Below are 21,484 nucleotides of genomic sequence, written 5' to 3'. Positions count from 1 at the left end.
AGCAGGTACAACAGCAGCAGCAGCAGCAACAGCAGGCCCCACCACCCGCTGCGCAGCAGCAACAGCAGCAGGCGGCTGCGGCGGCGGCAATGTTGCAGGCAGCCCAGCAGCAGCATCACCAGCAACAATTGAGCATGTATGGTCAGGCAATGGGCCAGCAGCAGCAGCAACCACAGCCAACGCAGCAGCAACAAGTGGTTGTGCCACCAGTGGCGGCACAGCCGCAACCGCCAGTGGCAACAACACAACAACAGCAGCAACAACAAGTGCAGCAGCAGCACCAACAGCAGCAGCAGCAACAACAACAGCAGCAGCAACAACAACAACAGCAGCAGCAACAGCAATCGCTCAATGACCAACTGCAGCATTCCATCAACGATATAGTGGGAGGAGGCGGTGGCAGCTCTGGAGGAAGCAGCAGCAGCAACCAACAGCAGCAACAGCCCCAAATCTCGGCCATGTCCTCGCCTTTGCACCAGCAAAGCCTACCCAGTATGCATCATTTGATGCAACAGCCGAATATGGAGGCAGCTGCAGCAGGACCTCCGCAACCAACATTGACATCGCCGCATCACCAGTTGCAACATCAATCGCCCATACACCAACAGTCGCCACATCACCAACAGCAGCAGCAACAGCATCTGCCGACTTACGGTCAATCGCAGGTGCAGGTACAGGCGCAGGCGCAGCAGCAACAGCAACAGTTTGATCCGTTTGCCAATATATTGGGTGATGCCAGTAGTCAGGCGGCGGCATCGACCTCGGTAGTACAGCCACAGGCGCAGGCACAGGCACAGGCTCAGGCACAGCAGCAGATAATGTCGCCGGCACATGTGAGCTCCCCAATACCACAACAGATGCAACAGCACCAGCAACAAACACCACAACAGCAACAGCAGACGCCCCAGCAAGTACAAGTCCAACACCAGCAGGCACCCACGACACCATCTCATCATTTGAGCAGCATACTGAATGAGACTGCAAACTCGAATGATTCCTCAACGTTGGCCGTGGCCGCGAACGACAGCAACAACAGCAGCAGCAACAGCAGCACCAACAGCATCGTGAACAATCAGCCAACGTCCGTGCACGACAGCAATTCGCAGAGCAGCATTAACAGCAACAACCAGCAGCAGCTCCTAATGGACAGAGATACGAACTCACATGGCGCGACTTCAGAGCACTCTACACAGCATGCCGTGGGTGGTGTGGATGTGGGGGGCCTGTTCGATCAGAATTCCATGTCCTCGTCGAGTGCGGCTGTGGCTGTGGTGGCCTCGAATGCTGCCTCTGCAGCGGCTGCCCTGCTGGACAGCAATTCGCAGTCATCAAACACGGAATTCGAGAAGAATCAAAGCGAAAGCGAGGGGGGACTGAGTGGCAGCACAGGCACAGGTGCCGCCTCCGTAACTGAAACGGAACTGCCACAAGATGAGACGAGCATGTCCAAGACGCAGGATATAGCTTCCATGGGAGCAGCATCCACAGAGCTACTGCCAGTGGTGGGGCAAGATGATCTCCTGGACAAGACCACAGAGGAGCTCGAACAGACAACATTGAGCCAGCCCTTGGGAGGAGATCTCTCGACCTCCCTCTCAGAGGACCCGAAATCCGGAGAGGAAATGTCCGAAGAGAAATCTCAGCCGGCAACAGCTATGTCCACGGATAGCGCTACCCCAGCACTGACGGGACCGGCACCCCCGCCAGCCATTCCTCCGATGGGTATGCCATTGCATCCTTTGGCTCCGGGCTATGATCCAGCGGCTGCGCAGGTTATGCCCCCAATGCTGCCACCATATGCAGCAGGAGCGGGCATGTATCCTCCCTATCCGATGCTGCATCAACAGGAGATCGCGGCACTGCAACAGCAGATCCAGGAACTCTATTGCATGCCCCCCGGCCACGAGCCGAACCATCAGGAAAAGCTGATGCGCCTGCAGGAGCGCTTGAATCTCCTCCAGCAGCACGAGATGGCAGAACAGTGTGCGGGTGGGCCACAGTGTGTGCTCTTCCAGAGCATGCCACCCTACATGGGAGGATCAAATCCTTTGCTCAATCAGCAGATGGTCGAGTCTCCCCAAGTGTCATCGACCACGGGCAGGGGTCGCAAGGGTGCGAATAAACCAAGGAAACCGCGGGCCAAAAAGGGCGAGAAAGCGGGACAGGCGGGCAGCCAGCAGGATCTGATGGATATCAGCGGGAATGTTGTGGTGGCGGCAGCCAACGCTGCCATTCCCACCACACAGCTGCCAGTGTCCGAGGACTGTGTGACCCAGGGAGCGGGTGACACGAGTGTCGTGGGGATGGTCGAGTACAGCGAGGGCATGGGCGATCTGTCGCAGGACGTGCACTCGGCCAACGAGCTGGACACCTCCACCGATGGCAGCGGCAAAAAGAAGAAGCCGCGCAAGCCTCGCACCCCCAAGGACCCGAACAAGCCGCCACGCGACAGGACGGCCAAGGTGAAGAAAACCCGTGATCCCATGGACCCCAATTCCACAGACTCCCCAGGCCCCGGACGCAAACGTGGAAGTGTCGGGAAGCGCCGCAAGCAGTACGGCGAGGAGGGCATCGAACCGCCAGGAGACGGCAGCGAAGTGGAGGATAACAAACCGCTGGTCCCCAAGTCTGGATCTGGCGACGCCGATGGCGAAGCGGAACCCACGTCCGGAGGCGGAGTTGGGACAGGAGTCGATGGCGAATCGCCCGACTATGATGACATTCCCGTGTCGAAGATCCCACGCAGCGCAAACGAAGACGAAAAGGATCCTGAGGCGGGAGACGAGACTGTGGATTCGGTGCCAGATTCCGCAGGAGATGCTGCCTCCACGCCCAGTCGCAGGGATCGCAAGCGATCCACCGCGAGGAGTCGTCGCAATGCAAACTCCGAGGATGGAGGCAGTGCACGACGCAATCGCGGCTCCCTCTCGGCCAAGGCCCTCAAGAAGCGTAGGAATCGCGGAAGGATTGTTCCCGAATCCGATGGCGAAGACGATACCATGGATCGCACGCCCCCGCCATCGCCACCGCCCGACTCGGAGCTGGACTCGAACAAACGCCGCTCTTCGAGGAACACACAACGAAAGAAGTACGTCGATGATGTGATGCTACGCTTCTCCGATGACGAGAACTCTCTGCTGGTGGCGTCGCCCGTCAAAAAGGACAAGAAATCATCGGCCGCGGCAAATGCCGCCAACTCGAATGCCGGTAGCGATGTGGAGAAGGCAGAGCCGCAATCTGGCGCCGAGGGTGAGGCCGGCAACTCTGCGGGCGAGGGCGAGAAGCCTTCCCTGGCGATGGACGAGAGCAGCCAACTGGAGGCCAGTTCCAGCACCTCGGCAGCAGCCGCCGCTGCAGCGGAGAAGGAGCGTCAGAGCTCGGGCGAATCGGCATCCGCTGCCATGTCCTCGAAGCCCAATTACGTGTACATCAACACGGGAGATGAGGATAGCATGGTGGTGCAATTGGTGCTGGCCATGCGCATGGGCAAACGTGAGCTAATCCCAGAGGTGCCCAAAGAGAAGACGCCAGAGCCAAAAGTGGAGGACAAAGCGGCAGACAGTGAAGATTCTAAAGAAAAGGATAAAGAAACTGAAGATAAACCCAAAACAGAGGTAGAAACCGAAGCAGAATCAAAGGATGCGGAAAGCAAACTTGAGGAAAAGAAACCAAAACCCGAAACGGAGTCCTCTGAAATGGAAGTCGACGACACCAAAGAGGAACCTCTAGAAAAAGAAGAAACAGAGAAATCCGAAGAAGAATCCTCGGAGAAATCCGATGAAGAGAAAATGGAAGTTGATGAAACGACTGAAACGACAGCTGTCAAATCACCAGAGGAAACAAAATCCGAGGCAGAAGATGAAGAAGCCGCCAAGACTGATGAAGAAGAGGCCGCCACTGTGGCTCCCGAGGAAGAGGAGAAGGAATCGGAGACGGAGAATGAGGATGAGGCCAAGGAATCGGAGACCTCGGACAAAATGGATGTGGAAGAAAATGCAGGTGACTCGCCAAAGTCCCCAAAGCCAGCAGCAGCCGCAACAGAAGAGGAAACTGTGGACGCCAAGACAAGCGTCAAGAGTCCTTCCTCCCCAAAGCCAGAGGGAACAGAAGAAACAAAGGCTGCCCCGGAGAAGGAAAGCGCAGAAAAGGAATCCGCCGCCGCCCCCAAAGAGGGTGAGGATACCGAAAAGAAAGAATCGACCAATGAAGATGGGGATACGAAGGACAAGGAGAACAAACCCGAACCCGTTTACATTGATGTTGAGGAATATTTTGTGAAATATCGCAATTTCAGTTACCTCCACTGCGAGTGGCGCACCGAGGAGGAGCTCCTCAAGGGCGATCGCCGTGTGGCCGCCAAGATACGTCGCTTCCAACAGAAACAGTCACAGCAGGTGAACATCTTCGAGAACATCGAAGAGGAGCCCTTCAATCAGGACTTCACCGAAGTCGATCGCGTACTCGACATGTCCGTGCATACGGACGAGAACAGTGGCGAAACCACAAAGCATTATCTCGTCAAGTGGAAGTCCCTGCCCTACGAGGACTGCACCTGGGAGCTCGAGGAAGACGTAGACAATGACAAAATCGAGCAGTATCTGCGTTTCAATAAGACCCCATTACGTTGCGAGTGGAAGAGCCGCAAGCGTCCGCCTCCAGAGCAGTGGAAGAAGCTGGAGAAGACGCCCATCTACAAGGGGGGCAACAGTCTGCGTCCCTACCAGCTGGAGGGTCTCAATTGGTTAAAGTTCTCCTGGTTCAACACCCACAACTGCATACTGGCCGATGAAATGGGTCTCGGCAAGACCATACAGAGCTTGACCTTTGTCCATTCGGTTTATGAGTTTGGAATAAGAGGACCTTTTCTGGTCATAGCCCCCCTTTCGACGATACCCAATTGGCAGCGAGAGTTTGAGGGCTGGACGGACATGAACATTGTGGTGTATCACGGTTCGGTGACCAGCAAACAGATGATACAGGACTACGAGTTCTACTACAAAACAGACAGCGGAAAGGTGCTGAAGGAACCCATTAAGTTTAATGTACTTATAACCACCTTTGAGATGATTGTCACAGACTATATGGACCTCAAGCAGTTCAATTGGCGTCTGTGTGTGATTGATGAGGCGCATCGATTGAAGAATCGCAATTGTAAACTCCTCGAGGGATTGCGACAGCTGAATCTCGAGCATAGGGTCCTACTGTCCGGCACGCCACTCCAGAACAACATTAGCGAATTGTTTTCTCTGTTGAATTTCCTAGAACCCGCGCAGTTCTCCTCTCAGGAGGAGTTCATGACGGAATTCGGAAACCTCCGAAATGAGGAGGAGGTGAACAAACTGCAGGCACTGCTGAAACCCATGATGTTGCGGCGTCTCAAAGATGACGTGGAGAAATCACTGGCGCCCAAAGAAGAGACCATCATCGAGGTGGAGCTCACGAATATCCAGAAGAAGTACTATCGCGGCATACTCGAACAGAACTTTAGTTTCCTGAAGAAGGGCACTACATCGGCCAATATACCCAATCTGATGAACACCATGATGGAGCTGCGCAAGTGCTGCATCCATCCGTATCTGCTCAATGGAGCCGAGGAGCAGATTCAGTACGATTTCAAGTCGCAACATGGCGAAGATCCCGAATCCTATTACAAGAATTTGATTCTCTCGGCGGGAAAAATGGTGTTGATTGACAAACTCCTGCCCAAACTGAAGGCCAATGGCCATCGTGTGCTGATCTTCAGTCAGATGGTCCGCTGCTTGGACATTCTAGAGGATTATCTTGTCTACCGGAAGTATCCCTTTGAGCGGATCGATGGACGCATTCGCGGCAATCTCCGACAGGAGGCCATCGATCGCTACTCGAAGCCCGGCTCCGATCGCTTTGTCTTTCTGCTCTGCACGAAGGCGGGCGGATTGGGTATCAATCTGACGGCGGCCGATACGGTGATCATCTACGATTCGGACTGGAATCCCCAGAATGATCTGCAGGCCCAGGCCCGATGCCATCGTATCGGGCAGCGCAAAATGGTGAAGATCTATCGACTGCTCTGCAGGAACACCTACGAGCGGGAGATGTTCGACAAGGCCTCGATGAAGCTCGGACTCGACAAGGCCGTCCTCCAGTCGATGAACACCCAGGGCTCCAAGGATGGCAACAACAAGCAGTTGTCCAAGAAGGAGATCGAAGATCTCCTCAAAAAAGGTGCCTATGGGGCCGTCATGGACGACGACAATGCAGGGGATAAGTTCTGTGAGGAGGATATCGATTCGATCCTAAAGCGACGCACTCAGGTCATTACCATGGAATCGGAGAAGGGTTCCACCTTCTCGAAGGCCTCCTTTGCCGCCTCCGGCAATCGATCGGACATCACCATCGATGATCCCGACTTTTGGACCAAATGGGCCAAGAAAGTGGACATAGACCCCGATGCCTGCGAACGCGATGAAACCGAAGATCTGGTACTCTCTGAGCCGCGACGACGCACTCAGATCAAACGCTATGGTCATGAGGATGTAATGGAACTCAATTCCGAGGATTCGTCGAATGAAAACAGCGATGAAGAGGGAGGAATAGGTAAGAAAATCATCGCACTAGCCACCAAATAGTATTCATGATACCTATAATGTTTTCCCTATTCAGGTCTACGTTCGCGACGCCGCAAGGAGAAGCGCGATCGCGGCAGGGACAAAAGAGAGAAGGGCCATGAGGAGTACCTACCACGTGAGCGTGATGCCTTGGCCGCCTTGGGTTTGGAGGAGATTCAGTATGGAAATTGGGCCAAATCCGAATGCTTCAAGGTGGAAAAGGGTCTGCTTTCCTTTGGGTAAGTTGGTTTTTTTTTACCATAAAAAGAAAGATCTGCAATGAGAGGATTCTAGGATAGAAATCAGCCTAATATCACAGGATATCCTGCAACCTTTAAGAATGAAAACGGCTTCTTCTTATGCATTAACTCAATCAAATGATATTAATTTGTGTTTTAAACAGAAATATATCTCCAGATCAGAGATCAAAGAGCTTTAAAATTCAGAGATGCGCATACGGCGACGAATAAGATTGTTAAGCTTCATGTTCAGGATGTAGATCTTGCGATGGAGCATTTTCTCCTCCTTCTCGAGAACGAGAGCCTCCTCCTTGCGTTCGATATACTCGCTGACACTGGGCGCCTCGTACTCCTGCAGTTGGGCGCGCAACTCGTCGAGGGTCACCGAGTCCTTCTCGTTGTGCAGCTGGACGATGGCCACTTCCTTTTCCAGTTTGGAAATGGCTCGAGATACCTCCTCGGTGCGATTGAGAACCGTACGCATCTCGGACTCTAGGTTCATCATGGCCTGCTTCTCCTCGGTCATCGCCAGGGAGGTCTTCCCGGTGACGCCCTTGAGACCCGCCATGTGGATGTTCTTCTCCTCCAGCTGATTGATCAGCTCCGTGCGCTTGATGATCAGTTTCTCAAAGTCGACGGCCGTGAGGATTCCACTTAGATCCGATTTGGTGATGAGATCAGCACGATGCTGCTGGCAGGTCTCCTGCAGCGAGACAATCGTTAGCTTCATGGTCCCAAGCAGAGCTCGGGCGTTCTTGAACCAATTGCTGGTGAATTTGCGCAGCTTTCGCTCGATTTGTCGCTCTGTGGCCGACTCCAGGAAGGCCAGATCGTTCTCGTCGCGCAGAAAGTGCAACATGAAGTTGTTCTCCGTCTCCATGGTCTCCTCGCTGCGAGCCCGCAGCTCTTCGATCTTGGCACGCAGCTGCTTAACCTCCAGCATGGCTAAAGGGAACACATTGAAGGGCATTTAAAGGAAAGGAACATCAATTCTTACCATTCCTTTCGATGTCCACCACACGCTTCTCCAATTCGGCTGCCCTTTTCTCGGCCATCTCTGCCTTGGCCTTGTAATTCAGTTTGTATTCCACGCCACGCCGTCTATCGACGCCTGCGGGTAACATGGACGCCAGATGGGATGTGGAGACGGGTATAGAACGCTTGGAACTCGACTTCCGGCTGCTCATCATCTGACTGCCATGCAACGATGTTCGCTGCTTGTTCTGCAAGCGTTTCATTATCGAAGTGCGACGCTGTCGCAGGCCAATCAATAGCTTTGGATCATTCTTCTCCAGAAACTCGACCATAATGTAATTCTCGAGCTTCATGGTTGCCACATCGTTGTGTATTTGCTCGATGGTCTGCAGCATTTCCATGGCATCGAAGGTGGCCAATCGTGCGACACGCTCCTCGGGCGTATAGCTGCGGTATTCCTCCAAATAGAATTTATACGTAATGGCCGTAATGTCCAAGTCCTGCGGCGCCACATAGTCCTGCTGGTTAGTCCCAGACTTGTGGCTGAGACGCGACTTGATATCGGACTTGCGGCTCAACATCATCGACGGTGTCGTCGTCTTCAAACTATGCCCCGACGTACTCATCTTGGTGTTGGTATTGGTTTGGTTTACTTAATATTAGTGAAGAAAGATGGATAAAAGATTTAATTTTTCTGTAATATGACTATGATATGGTTTTGTAGCATTTCAGAAAACTATACATGAATATGTAGGATAACTAGATTGTTAAGGGGAAAGATAAGTGACAAATAATAGACGGGTAAAGTGTTCGATCGTTACACATTGTTGCATTCTCACCTGTCCAATGCACAGGAAAATCGTGTATCGATTGTGAAAATCTAAGAAATATACAATCTGTTTATCAGTCTAAGGAATCCTATCACTTAAGCATCCTATCGTTACAGACAAAACTTTGTTAATGTATATTCTTTCAAAATTCAAAGACTAATTTTGTGTGCGATCTTTTTGCAGTTGGGGCCGCTGGTCAGAACTTTTGGAATTGGGACAATTCAAGCGCGGCTGGCGCGATATTGATGTTGAGGATTGTGCCCGCATAATCGTAAGTATTACAGACCACAGGACCAAATCATTTATATCATTTACGGACGACAAAACTTAATGATGACCAAGCTATGCTAATATTGAGAGAACTTTAGGTTTTCGCTGAGTAAAAACACAACTTCTCAACCCGCTGAAAGAAGCCAAACCGAACATCAAACATCAGAATACATTTCTCAGCATTTCATAAGTAACCTATGTTTTCCCATTCCCCTTACAGCTCCTCTACTGCCTGCAGGTGTACAAGGGGGACGAGAAGATCAAGACATTCATCTGGGATCTCATTACGCCTACGGAGGATGGAGAGGTGCAGAAAATCAGCAGGGATCATAGTGGCCTACACAATTTGGTGCCACGAGGTAGGAACGCCAAAGGTATGGTAAAAGATACATTCACGCACACTCCCAACTGCTGCACGGACGTAGAGAGTTATTCAAACGAAAGCCTACAAAAAAACACAACAGAAAGCATCAAATAACTGTACAAAAACTTCCTACACACTCTGTCTTCTATATATTCCATGGGGCTCTTTGGACGACCTACCTAACTATTTTGTATAAACTTCTGAAACACTTCTTCAATCTTCTTTGAAAGCTCTAATATAAGTCCACAAGGGATCCTCCATTTTTGTGTAGTGTGTGCGCTTTGATGTTTTGGGTCTGTGCACTACAGCCCTCCTTCTACTTCCTGGCTCTCCTGTGGTGCCCTTCTTTTGTACTCGTATAACTCACGCTTCAAAACAAAATCTCTCGACTTAGACCAGGACTCACTTTGAGTTTTTGTACTCCTAACGACCTTTACTCGACGACTGACTGACCAAAAAAAGTGTGTGTATGTTTTGTTGCCATGCAATTGTATGCCTTTTACTATATTTGAATCTTGTATTGTTTTGTACATATGTAAATATATTCAATAACTAATATTTATATCGTAAGATACATGTAATTATTAATCATTCATACCATTAATTCGTATTTTTAATGTACGTTTATTACTTATTGATTTATCTTTGCAAAGGTTAAGAGAAAATGTTATGGGAAATACAGCCTCATTTTGAGAGCTATTCGAAACCATTTTGGTCGTATAGGATTCCAAAACTTTTATAGGGAACCGCGTCATGCGCCAGTGCCGCTCGCTGCCGTAACTGGCCTCGGCTTGGTGACAGTCGTTTCATATTCAAAGGTGTTCATCATTAGGATGATAGGAAATATAATAGAACTACAAATGAATCTTGGGAATGATCAATCACCGTGTAACCAATTGTTAAATGTACTCTCTAGAAAATTGTTAGTTCTGTTCTGAAAAAATAAGCTCATATTAATATAACAAAATCATCGATCATTAACAGACCTTTGCAAAGACAAACCTAACTTCGTTTGAGCGAAGATCACTTTATTGTTTTTTGTAACCAACATTAAGCATAGAAAACCAAATCCATTGTATATATACCTATCTCAAGCAGATACATATATTCATTGAGATGTTCAGCGAAGATCGCATTGCATTCATTAATTGCACAACAATCGAGTTGCCCTCAGGCGAATGCCAAACGACTGAGGACAGCTCCAAGGATCCTAAGAAACATACCCTAACATTATCCATACAAATTGTTGCCTTACAGGACGCAATGGTGGAAAGTCAAATAAGGAGTCGACTGGCAGCTCAACCCCGGCACCGGGCACTGCCTCGGGGAGCAACAGTGGCAACACGACCCCCGCCCACAAGTCGAGTGCTCTGGATGGAAGTGGAGACAAGGATGGACTCGGCGGTGGAGGAGTCAGTGCCAGCGCCGTGGCCGCAGCGGTTGCCACTCCCATGAGCATCCATGATCCGAATCACTGGAGCAAGAAGGAGAAGTACGATGCGGATGCCTACCTCGAGGGCGCCTATAAGAAGCATTTGGGCAGACACGCCAATAAGTGAGTCACGTGTGGAATCGAATTTGTGCATTTAACACCACCCCTCGCTCGGAACAACAAAAACAGACCTTTACTAACACTCTATACCCGTATTCTCCTCTCTGCTTTCTCTTTTACCTTTCTTTCTCGTCAATTTGCGTTTTGTCTTTTGTTTATTCAATGTTGTCCTTCACAGGGTTCTGCTGCGCGTACGAATGCTCTACTATATACAGCACGAGGTGATTGGTGAATTCGTTCAACAGATCAAGGATAACACTCCGATCAGGTAGGACTTCCGCTTTAATCGAAACTCGCTCTCCTCTCAGCTTTCATCATACATCTTGTTTGTTGTTGATTGATTGATTGACTGACTGATTGCTGGAGCGTGTTACATAATTAATTAATTTTTATTGAATCTTATTATTTGTATTTGTATAGCGAATTTGTTTTTCTATTTATATACTAAAAATGCCAATTTGTCAACTGTTTTATTATCAAATTTCTCGTAAATTAATTCGCTTGAACTTTTCAATCAGCTGATGAGCTAGTTATATGAAATTGTGGAACCAGTTATGGTTCCCTCAATTGCATTCAAGTTCCAGCCAATTACAGCCCTGACTATTGATCTATCTTAAACTCTCACTCTAGTCGTCTCTTTAACTGTAATTGCTCTCTCTATCACTCTCTCTCTGTCAATGTATGTTTGGTCGCTCGCTCTCGCTTGTCCATTAATGCTAACAAATTAAATGTAAACATACATTCTCACACAACTCTCTCTCATGTCTAACACACACATTTATTTTAAGTACAGTACTGATCGGTTATGTGACACATATACTCCTTATATGAAAATATTCAACACTTTACACATTCTTTATTCAAATCGGTTATCTGCAAACGCTTTTGTTCTATCGATGGAACCACTTTTTATCGATAATTGTACTTGTCACAAAGCACTAAAATACTAAAACTAATTGGAAATAAAACCATTCTAAAAGCAGAATTTTAATTCGATCTTTTATCGATATTGCTTTCCGATAACTACTTATAAACGATATCCACCTATGCAATAATCTGTTTCTCCATTTAACAATGTACATAACCGATTTATACACTGTTCAATATATTCACAATTTTCACACACATTTTGCCAACTAATCTTCGGCATATTCGTCGTTAACTACTTCCTATCGCTGTGTTTTTGTGTGTGTGTGTTTTTTATTGCTCGTCAACTCGAATTTGTTTAACCAACCGAAAAATATTTAATTGATCTCATTATGAATATCCGTACATAACCGTACGATACGATACTACCGTCAAAACTGCAGCAGTACGAAAGCCAAGCAGCAGCTGGCACTCCATATGGAAAGGTAATATCCCCCGAAACCGCCATAAACCGATCGCCTATCGTTCGCTCTCTCGCACGCACGCACGCATCGCAACACGCTCGCTCCTCCATCCAAGCAGGCGAATAGGGATATCCACGCTACTACTCCCTCTCTGTCTCTCTTTCTCATATACTCCTCGTACAGTCGTGCAGTCCTCCTCATTTACAAAAAATAAAAAAAAAAAAATTAAAAAATTTTACAAAATGAGATTTTTTACATTTTATAAAAATAATTAAATTTGTATATTTTTGTACTTGCAACAAAATTCCAAATTCCACAAAAATGGCAACGAAAAAAATGTTGAAAAATAAGGGAGAATGAATTCTTGGAAAACCGTTTTGAGTTTTGCTTTCGTATTGAATTTTATTCGCATTTTGTAGTGGTAAAAATCTGTAGTGCAAATTGGCTATTAACAAAATTATTATTTTTTATTACATTCTATTTATTTTTTTTATTTTTATCATTTGTATTTATCTTTTTGATTTTATTTTTCGTTTTATTTATCATACAAACAAAAAAACAAAAACAAAAAATTATTTAACCAAAAATAATTGAAAATTTACTAAAAAACCGCATTTCTTTTTGCGCATTTCTCAAATCTTACGCTCTCCTTCCCTCCACTGTCGTATCGTATCAAACACACATTTGAATCGAAACGTTTATCGAACGCAATCGAATGTCTATCGTACGAATGAATCATGTAGCGAGCTCCCCATTCGCCCGCCGCCAACGCCAGATCAAGTGCCATCCTCATGGTGGAATCCCATTTGTTGTGATAAGAGTCTATTGGTCGGAACCTACAAGCATGGCTGTGAAATGTATCGTCAAATGCGCGCCGATCCCAATCTGTGCTTTGTCACCCATGTGGGCGCCGGTGCCGGTGACGACTTGGCCGTCACGAATTTGCCGATGTAAGTGCTCAAAAAAAAACCAAACATAAAAACAAAAGTAGTTAGCATAGCACCATCCATAAATACCATTAAGTAATCCCCCGCATAAGCCACATACTGTACTAAAACTAGAGATAATCCCCCATATAACATGCTCAGACTCTGGCCAGATGTCAAGGAGAGAAGGATAAAGGATCCAAAGAAAATGCTTAAGTCATTCGAAACCATTCCCACAAATACTACTCACACACAAAGGCATAATTCATTAAAAATACATATCTTAATTCCTTAAATTGCTGAATGCTTCAGTTTTGGGGATTGGTTTTATGAAGATCAGTGATTCTAAACATCTAAATTTAAGAGTAAATCCAGTAAACAAGAGAGATGGGTGGGGTCTGATATTGAATATTTTTGAGATAGGATTTGAGATAAGAATTCATAAAAGTTGCCAAAAATGGTTCAACTATTTAAGAACTGTATTGTAATTGTTGTCCAGGAAGGATATTGAATTAAAGTTAGCACAGCATGGTCACACTAAACATGAGCTTTCCATTACTCTGGTCTCACTCACGGGCACACACTCATTGACGCATTGTCTCATTGAAGCCATCCATTGCCGTTCACTGAATGTGTGGTGTGCGCGTGTGTGTCTCTTGAAATTTCTCTCAGTTTTTAAGCAAATCTTTATGTGGCATGTGCTCCTTTACCGTTACCCTGACCCAAAAGCCAAGTCTCTTATATGTAGCATATACTCGTATATTCCTATGTTCAATCTTTTAGATATTTTATTAATCTTGTCTATGGTTGGTTTCTTGAACAGAATCGAAGACGATGCAAATTCTAAGCACGATGACGGCGACGAGGTGGACGATGATGGGACAACAACGACCAAAGATTCGGACTCCACAAAGTTGACCGGTGGCGACAACAAGGACTCGCTCGATCCGGAGCGTCCCAGTTCGTCGGGTAAGACCATCAGCAGCACAAGCAGCAGCGGCGATGGAAACGGCACCGAAGCGGCCACCAAAGCTAAAGCTAAAGCGAATGCTAATGCTAATGCCAGCAGCGACCTGGAATCGTCGTCGTCTGCCCCGACTGAGGGCAATGGCAGCGCCGTCGAGGCGACCGCCGATCAGCAGCCAGCTGAAGCACTCCCAGAATCGGCAGACCAAGATCAAGAAACGAAAAGCACAAAAGACAAAGCTAAGAGCGAGGTGCCATCTGGTGAGGCAGTCGGAGCTTCCAGCTCCACCCCGGGCGGCACCAAATCCTCATCCTCCTCAACGCCTGAGGCTGACTCCAGCTCGGTTGAGGCAGGAGGAGATGCTGCCGCGAGTGGGGTCGAAGCGATGACTGTCGACTCTGGAGAGGTAACCAGCGCATTGGACACTGAAATGGAAACTAAGACAAAGAAAAACCAAAAGAAAAACAATGGCGAGGAGGCTTCTACGACAGCTGCTGCTGGAGGCGCCGCCGAGGATGCCGCTGCCATTGCTCTGGCCGATGCTGCCGGCTCACCCGAATCATGCACTAACGCTACCACAAATATCACCACCACCACCACTACTACTACTACTACTTCCATAACCAATCCATCATCCAACACCACCACCACAACCACAACCAACTCGGCGTCTGCAGCGGCGACGGCCAACAATTCAAACACCGAAAATGCTAACTCCAACTCAAATTTAGGCCTGGACGAGGAGGAGAGTGTCGCCGGTAGTTATCCACCGACAGTGGCCGCTGTCGAGGATGCCACAACTATGTGGCCATCGATGCAGGATCTGAACACGCGCCTCCGACGCGTCATTACCGCTTACCAGCGCAACTACAAGAAGGAAGAGCTCAAGCAGCAGCAGAAGGCCAAGGTTAGTCCCTCCAAAATGTTACTCCTTCGATCACAACCAAAACCCTATCATCTCTATCACCAATCCACGTCTATTATTCCCTCATTTCGTTCATTTATATTCACATAATTCACGTTAATTTTGTCACCTCTGTCCTCTAATCTTTCAACGAATCTTCGGCTCGAACCAAGCCAGCAATAAACTATTTATGTTTGGGTCAGGGCTTACAAATGAAATTTCTGTATACTATTTGGCTTTAAATGTACATTTTACAATGAATACAGTGCGTTTTGGAAACAAATGGAATATATTTGTGGATCAAATAAGAAGTAATTCTTTAGAGGATCTTCATATTTATGAATAACATATGTGCACATCATTGTTTTGTGAATTTCGCACTTATTTTCCTGTTGGTTCTGAAAGAAGTCAATAAGTTCGTATTCGTATTCGAATCATGGGTAAATTGTATCAAAGCAATTCTATCGAAGTTATATCGATAAAAAGACTATCGGAAGACTATCGAATTTACCAAAATATTTCGTTGGTTTTAAGATATTTGAACGTTGACTTCAGTAATATTCTTATACATAGTTCCAAAACGCAGTCCGTTCAAAATGTTGCAATAAAGATGAAAAAATTTGTAAAATCGTAAGAATGATTTGGCTCACGATTATTCTTTCACAAAAATTTCCTCTCCTAACACACAATAAGAACACCTTTTAGTCACTTTTTCTTTTGTTTTCTGTTTGTTTTTCACCCTACCCTTATTTGTTGAATCATTATTTTTGTCGTAGTGTCCAGTGTTGAAACGTACGTAGTTTTGTTGCTTAGCTGTTGGCCCGTAGCTTAGTTTTTGCGAACCGTACACCGTAGTTTAATAGTAGAACAGAACGGAACAGAACAGAACAGACGAAAGACAGCCCAGACTGAAGACGGAAGACTGAAACCCAACTGAAATCGAGAACCAAGAACCGAATCCGTAATCTCAAAACTAAAGAAACATTGAAACAGCCAACAGCTGATTAACAAAACTATGTACCAGCTGGAAGATGTATTTATCCTGAAGGATGCATCAGTCCATTATCCATCCCTTATCCGACATCAATTCATTGGCTAAACCAAAAAAAACAGAAAAAAACAAAAAAAAAACCCATAACATATCATCCAGAATTCTCTAATTTTTCATCTCTCCTTCATCTTTGACTCTCATGATTCTTGTTCTTGTTGTTAAATGAGTTCTTACCACAAAAACCCCAACCTCTCTCTCTCTCTCTCTCTGTGTCTGTCCCTCTGCCCCACAGCTACAGGCATTGGTCTCGTCAACGCCACCGCTATCGGTTCCCACAACGCCCACCCTTCAGTCCATGCAAATGCAAATGCAGGGCGGTAGTGGCAACGCCGGCTCCTCCGTCGGTGGCTCCAATTCGAGTGGCATCGGCAGTGGGTCGAACAGCCAGCTGCAACAGCAGCTCGATCCGAATGGACGCAGTCTGCAGGCACTGATGCAATCGCAGGGCCCCAGCACATCGGCAGCAGCGGCCGCTGCAGCAGCCGCAGCCGCTGGCGGCTCAGCGGGCGGATCGGGGCCGACGGGCAGCGGCCATGGAATGGGACAGCAGGGCAGCGGATCGACGGTGCCGGCGATGCCCACCGCCGCCGATATCAGCCTAATGTTGAGCATCCTCAACACCACCGATGTCAGCCAGTTGGCCAATTTGGATATCAATAAGCTGGCCATGTACCTCGTCAGCATGAACAATGTACGCTAGTGATGAGTACCACACATTATACTATATTTATTATACACAATATAACCCCAAAATGCATTCAATCCACCCCTTTGCCCAACCAATCAACCCCCTACTCACCCACTCAATGACCAAGAACACTCCACTCCCTCTCTGATACTATTACGAGGGGTGTAATAGACAATGAACAGTCCTTTAACTGTTAACCTACCCCTCCCAGCCCCCGCCCCCGCCCCGATGGAAGACTGTAGCCCACACACTGACACAAAACCAAACATCACGTCACGTCACACAACAAATGTCGTCGTTCCTATCTAACATAACCCATAACACCACTTGTACTAATTGAATACTAACCTGCATGAATCATCGAAGTATCGATAGATCTAACGCTTTGATTGGTTACTAACATGATTACATTCCCATATATATTTTATACTGTATTTCGAACATATCTAGCTTAAGAACATTTCAAGGAAATTTACTATTTAGATCGAATCAACTTGGAACAAATCAAGCTATAATTCTATGGGGAAATGTCTCCATATCCATATGTGGAGACTTATCAATGAATTTTAACACATAAATAGATATTAATTTAGACTTGATAAACCTTAAAAGACTTATTTTAGGGGGCAGTCTCTAGGTGAAGTTCTAGGTCTAGAGCTGTAGAAGTGAAATGACAATCCTTTATCGAAATATTGATCGATTTATCAACGGTTATCACAAATTGATTGTTGAACTTCAGATTTGTTCAGATATGAACACATTAATAATAAGATCCAAACAAACTTCGAAAATAAATCGATCCCATATTTGGGATTATTCGATTATAGAAAGACTAATTAATTAAATTCATCGATTAGTCCAAGTGAACAAGTTTTTGCTGCGTTCTAATATTCCGATAATGATATATTGAAAGACAATAACATACTAAGATTAGTATATTCAAAGTTCCTTATTAACAAAACAAGTGAAGGAATTTTGTACTATCTTGTTAGTATTGTGACTATTATCCCAAAGAGAGCATCAAAGTTACTAATCATTTCAAATTAGCGTTGCAAATTAGTCGATAATTCGATTAATCAAATTTAAATGATTTTCTGTTCTGTTTCTGCTCCCCACTCGATACACAAATCCACCCACCCACACTTCAGATAATCGAAAAATCTTTTTAGTGAAAAACAAAGGCTGGGAAACAGTGTGAATCTGACTAAATAAAAAGTAAATTTGACACCCACACAACCGCACCACCCGTTAACGCCACCTCCTCTGAGGTGTAATGTGCTGAAGGGAGGTGTGAGGTGTGGGTGGTGCTGGCGCTGCCGGCGGTCTGTCACCACCGTCTATGAATGCCTCTCTGTTTCTGTGTGTTCGTGTCTCTTGCCGAATGTACAAACAAAATTGAACTGAACGATGACAAAAGCCGAAGCCTCGAATGACTTCGGGTAGGAAGGCCACCAAAAGCAGAGGTAGAGTAAAAGCAGCAGCAGAGGGCAGAGGGAGAGTGAAAATACACTTATGCTTAATTTATGCAAAATAAAAGAAATACATACACTCGAAATGTGAACCCGAAATGCTGCACACGACCGATGCTCAGATTATGCTCGGGAGTCAGTCGCTGCTCTCCTTTGCACCCCACCCCCATCTCTCTCCTGCCCAACCAGCAGATGCTTCGCGAATGAGCAGCCAAAGCGGAGAAAATGTCAAACCACTTTGCACACAGCGAAACACCCTACCCCACCCCCGCGTCATCGTCAACCCAGCCCAGCCCATCCAACCCTCCGCTAGTGCCTAGTTGTGTTGTGTTGTACAAACCGTTGCTTTCGTTTCCTTTTGGGGCTAGCAACTGCCACCAAACAGTGGAGCCCACCATATATTGGCCGAAAGGCTTGGGTCAAATTATGAGCGCGAAGTCAATTGTACAACCTGACGCGACGGCTTACCACTGTAGTCGAGAGCAGCCGACACGATGGGCAACCACGACGACTGCGACGACGGCGCCGAAGCTGCCGCCATTATCAAAAGGCAAAGCCAGCGAGCCATCAATCAGGCCTACAACAAAACCAAGAACAACAGCACTAAGAGTAGGAAAAGAAGAAGAGCAGTCGCAGCCAGCAGCAAGAAGAGAAAAAGCCAGCTCTTGGTATACCCTTGAGGGAGTATAGGGTATAGTTGACCAGATGTTGACAAAGCAGGGAAAAAATATCTCAGTTGGTCAAGTTAGCGGAGAAAATATCATCTGAAAAACAAAGATAATCCAGGCAATCATTAAAAATGTTAGTTCCCCTATTAGTCAGCGAAGTTTACAAAAACATCGAATGACCACATCAGAGAAAGGATGTATAGGGTATCTAAAGCTTCGGCACCCGAAACCAGCATTCCTTTCGTGCTGCTCTTATTCTTGCTTTGCTATGCTGTTGTTGTTCCTGTTGTTGTATTGACGAGTGAAGTTCTTCTTTGGTGACGATGATTGTTGCGGCGGCGTTGGTGGACGACGACGTCTGGTCGTTGAGTATTCGATATCGGGTCGGGTGGTTTCTGCTGCCTGCCGCCTAGCTACGCTACACGTTTGGCTTGGCTGTACTTACCGCCGCCACCGCCACCGCCTGCCCCTGTATGTGTATTAGTTTTCCATGCGAGTGTCTCTCTCTCTCACTCTCTCGGTGTGTGAGTGTAATTTTACATTTTCTGGATTTATCCAATGTTTAATTTTTTTTTCGTGTGCGCCCACCCAAAAGCAGCGGATGAGGCTGTGCTACTCTCTTTTGCTCTCACGAACTGAATTATTGAGCGGAATATGTGACTTGGCTCTGGCTGTCTGCGTGTGTGTGTGTGTGTGGTGACGGTGACCTGTTCCTGTTTCTGTCTCCGTTTCGGTTTCTGTTTCTGTTCAGTTCCTGTTCTGCATGCCCCCAGCCGCAGGCGTTTCGATAAAGCAGCCTAATTGTGCTCATTTGAGCTCCCATCTTCATCTCCCTTCCACTCGTCGTTGCTTGGCTTTCGTTTCGTTATGCTTATTTTTATTTTTATTCGCAAGAGGCCTTTCTTCCTTCTCACACTGCAGCCGCAGCTTAAAAGCATTTTTTCTGATTCCTTTTTGCATTTGCAACGTGTATTTAGAACACAGGCATAGATCTCTTTCTCTCTCGCTCTCTTGCTCTGTATGCTTAAGTGTGTGTGCATGGCTTTGCGCTATTCTTTTTTGTGCCAATCTTTGGCTGGAAACCCAGCCGAGCCCACCTTCGATTTGCTTGGATGCTTTTGTTGCTGACCGCTGACGCTGCAGCGCTGTTGCTGCGCTGTCTCTGTCGCTGTTGCTGCCATTCGATTTATTATTTTATTAGCATTTGGCGTTGCTGCTGCTGTGCACAGTGGTACAGGTTGGATATATAAATACCTAAAATGTGGAATATGGAAAACTGTTAGTTGACTTTGGTCAAAAGTCGTCATTGGGATTCCTGTAGTAAAATGTTATTCCACCAATGCCATTTTTCGATAATTCCTATACATGAGTATATTGTTATCCCAAATCATTTCTTTCCTAGAAAAATGTCTCCTTGTTAGTCCATTTTTGGAAATATACAATTTTCTTGATCCCGCACGTATGTTGCCCATTTTGTTCCACTGTGCGCGTGCGCATCACGTGTTGCTGTCGTCGCATCATCTCGTTTGAATGCAGCTGCTGCGTCAGCGCATTTTTCACTTCTTTCACACCTGTCAGTCGTAAAACATTGGGAAAAGTCGCCGTTGCCTCAGCATCAGTACCCACTGTGCCGCATGGTCAGTCGTCAGTCTGTCAGTCAGTCCATCAATACGTGTGTCTACCTGCTGATGCTGCCTCTTTTCTGTTTCTCTCTCTTTCCGATTTAGTTTGTGTGTTACGCTTTAGTCAAATTTACGATAGAGAACCGTGCATCAGACCTCTCCCTCGCGCTGCCATCGCTGATCATGCATGCATGTGTATGTGTCAGTGTGAGTAAGTGCATTTGCTGAAGATGTGTCGCCATTGCATCGATTGTGTGGTGATGGTGGTGGATATACAAATATACTTATGCATACAAATGTGTGTATCTGTATATCTTTATCTTACGGATTGATTAATAATCTCGTTTCGTTTCGTTTCGTTTTTTTTTTTTTGCTCTGACTACGTGCTTATCGCACTTTAGTCATGTTTCCATCTTTCGCTTGAGTTTCTCACACTCTTTCTCTGAAAGAGACAGAGATTCGTGTGCATGTAGATTGGCCAAAGGTCGAATTAATTAAACAATTGCAAAATGCCAATAATCGAAGGGGCAGTCAAACATACATACACTCTTGTCATATATGGACAAGTTAAGCGGAATAATTCCAAGAACAGTCACCATTCTTCTGGCACACACACACCCATTGTACCTGCGGCTCTTAATCCATTTTCATGGATTCGCCTTTTTGCCTGATTCTCTCTGTTCGGTTATTATTTCATTTTATCCCTTTTTCCGCTGAGTGTTGTCCTGCGTCTCCCTTCCCCCTCCCCACTCCCGTCATTACCGAACATCAGACGCAGCCGTCGCTCCGTTCCCGTGCCCCTTCCCCATTCCCATCCCATCCCCCATTCTATCCACCTTCTTCTCTTATGCTCGCTCTTTCGCTCTTTATTCCTCAACAGTGTTTTTGTGGTACATTTGTTTCATTGCTTTGCCTTTTTTTTTGCCGTGTGATATGTTTTATTCCCCCCGCGCATAGCTCCCGCTCCCCTTCCAGCGTACACGTGTATGTGTGCAGGCTCTGCCTTCTTTTGCTTACATTACACAGTTGACACAATGCGGT

General features: G+C 46.7%; 2 protein-coding genes across 2 annotated transcripts in view; one reads left to right on the top strand and one right to left on the bottom strand.

Annotated features, from left to right (window-relative positions):
• kis (chromodomain helicase DNA binding protein kismet) overlaps positions 1 to 21,484 on the top strand; it is a 49,301-nt gene that overhangs the window by 14,012 nt on the left and 13,805 nt on the right. The window contains exons 4-12 of the mRNA XM_033379434.1: positions 3 to 6,576; positions 6,643 to 6,826; positions 8,815 to 8,902; positions 9,122 to 9,260; positions 10,523 to 10,820; positions 10,996 to 11,085; positions 12,892 to 13,098; positions 13,898 to 14,948; positions 16,229 to 16,687. Of these exons, the coding sequence (XP_033235325.1) occupies positions 3 to 6,576; positions 6,643 to 6,826; positions 8,815 to 8,902; positions 9,122 to 9,260; positions 10,523 to 10,820; positions 10,996 to 11,085; positions 12,892 to 13,098; positions 13,898 to 14,948; positions 16,229 to 16,687 (9,090 nt within the window). The remainder of the gene's footprint in view (positions 1 to 2; positions 6,577 to 6,642; positions 6,827 to 8,814; positions 8,903 to 9,121; positions 9,261 to 10,522; positions 10,821 to 10,995; positions 11,086 to 12,891; positions 13,099 to 13,897; positions 14,949 to 16,228; positions 16,688 to 21,484) is intronic.
• LOC4817960 (uncharacterized) lies at positions 6,942 to 8,556 on the bottom strand. Its single transcript, XM_001357430.4, has 2 exons — positions 7,824 to 8,556; positions 6,942 to 7,771 (listed from the first exon to the last, which is right to left on the bottom strand). The coding sequence occupies exons 1-2, from the start codon at positions 8,425 to 8,427 to the stop codon at positions 7,023 to 7,025; spliced, it is 1,353 nt and encodes a 450-aa protein (XP_001357466.3). The 5' UTR covers positions 8,428 to 8,556; the 3' UTR covers positions 6,942 to 7,022.

The sequence above is a fragment of the Drosophila pseudoobscura genome, chromosome 4 (assembly GCF_009870125.1).
Source record: "Drosophila pseudoobscura strain MV-25-SWS-2005 chromosome 4, UCI_Dpse_MV25, whole genome shotgun sequence".
NCBI classification, from domain to species: domain Eukaryota; kingdom Metazoa; phylum Arthropoda; class Insecta; order Diptera; family Drosophilidae; genus Drosophila; species Drosophila pseudoobscura.
Note: the sequence above shows the minus strand (reverse complement) of the source record. Positions and strands in the feature narration are given on the sequence as shown.

Excerpts from the sequence above, each read along its gene's own strand:
- LOC4817960 (XM_001357430.4), bottom strand. The coding sequence starts at position 8,427 with ATGAGTACGTCGGGGCATAGTTTGAAGACGACGACACCGTCGATGATG. Across the intron at positions 7,772-7,823 it reads GGTGGACATCGAAAGGAATG|CCATGCTGGAGGTTAAGCAG; the intron begins GTAAGAATTGAT and ends TGTTCCCTTTAG.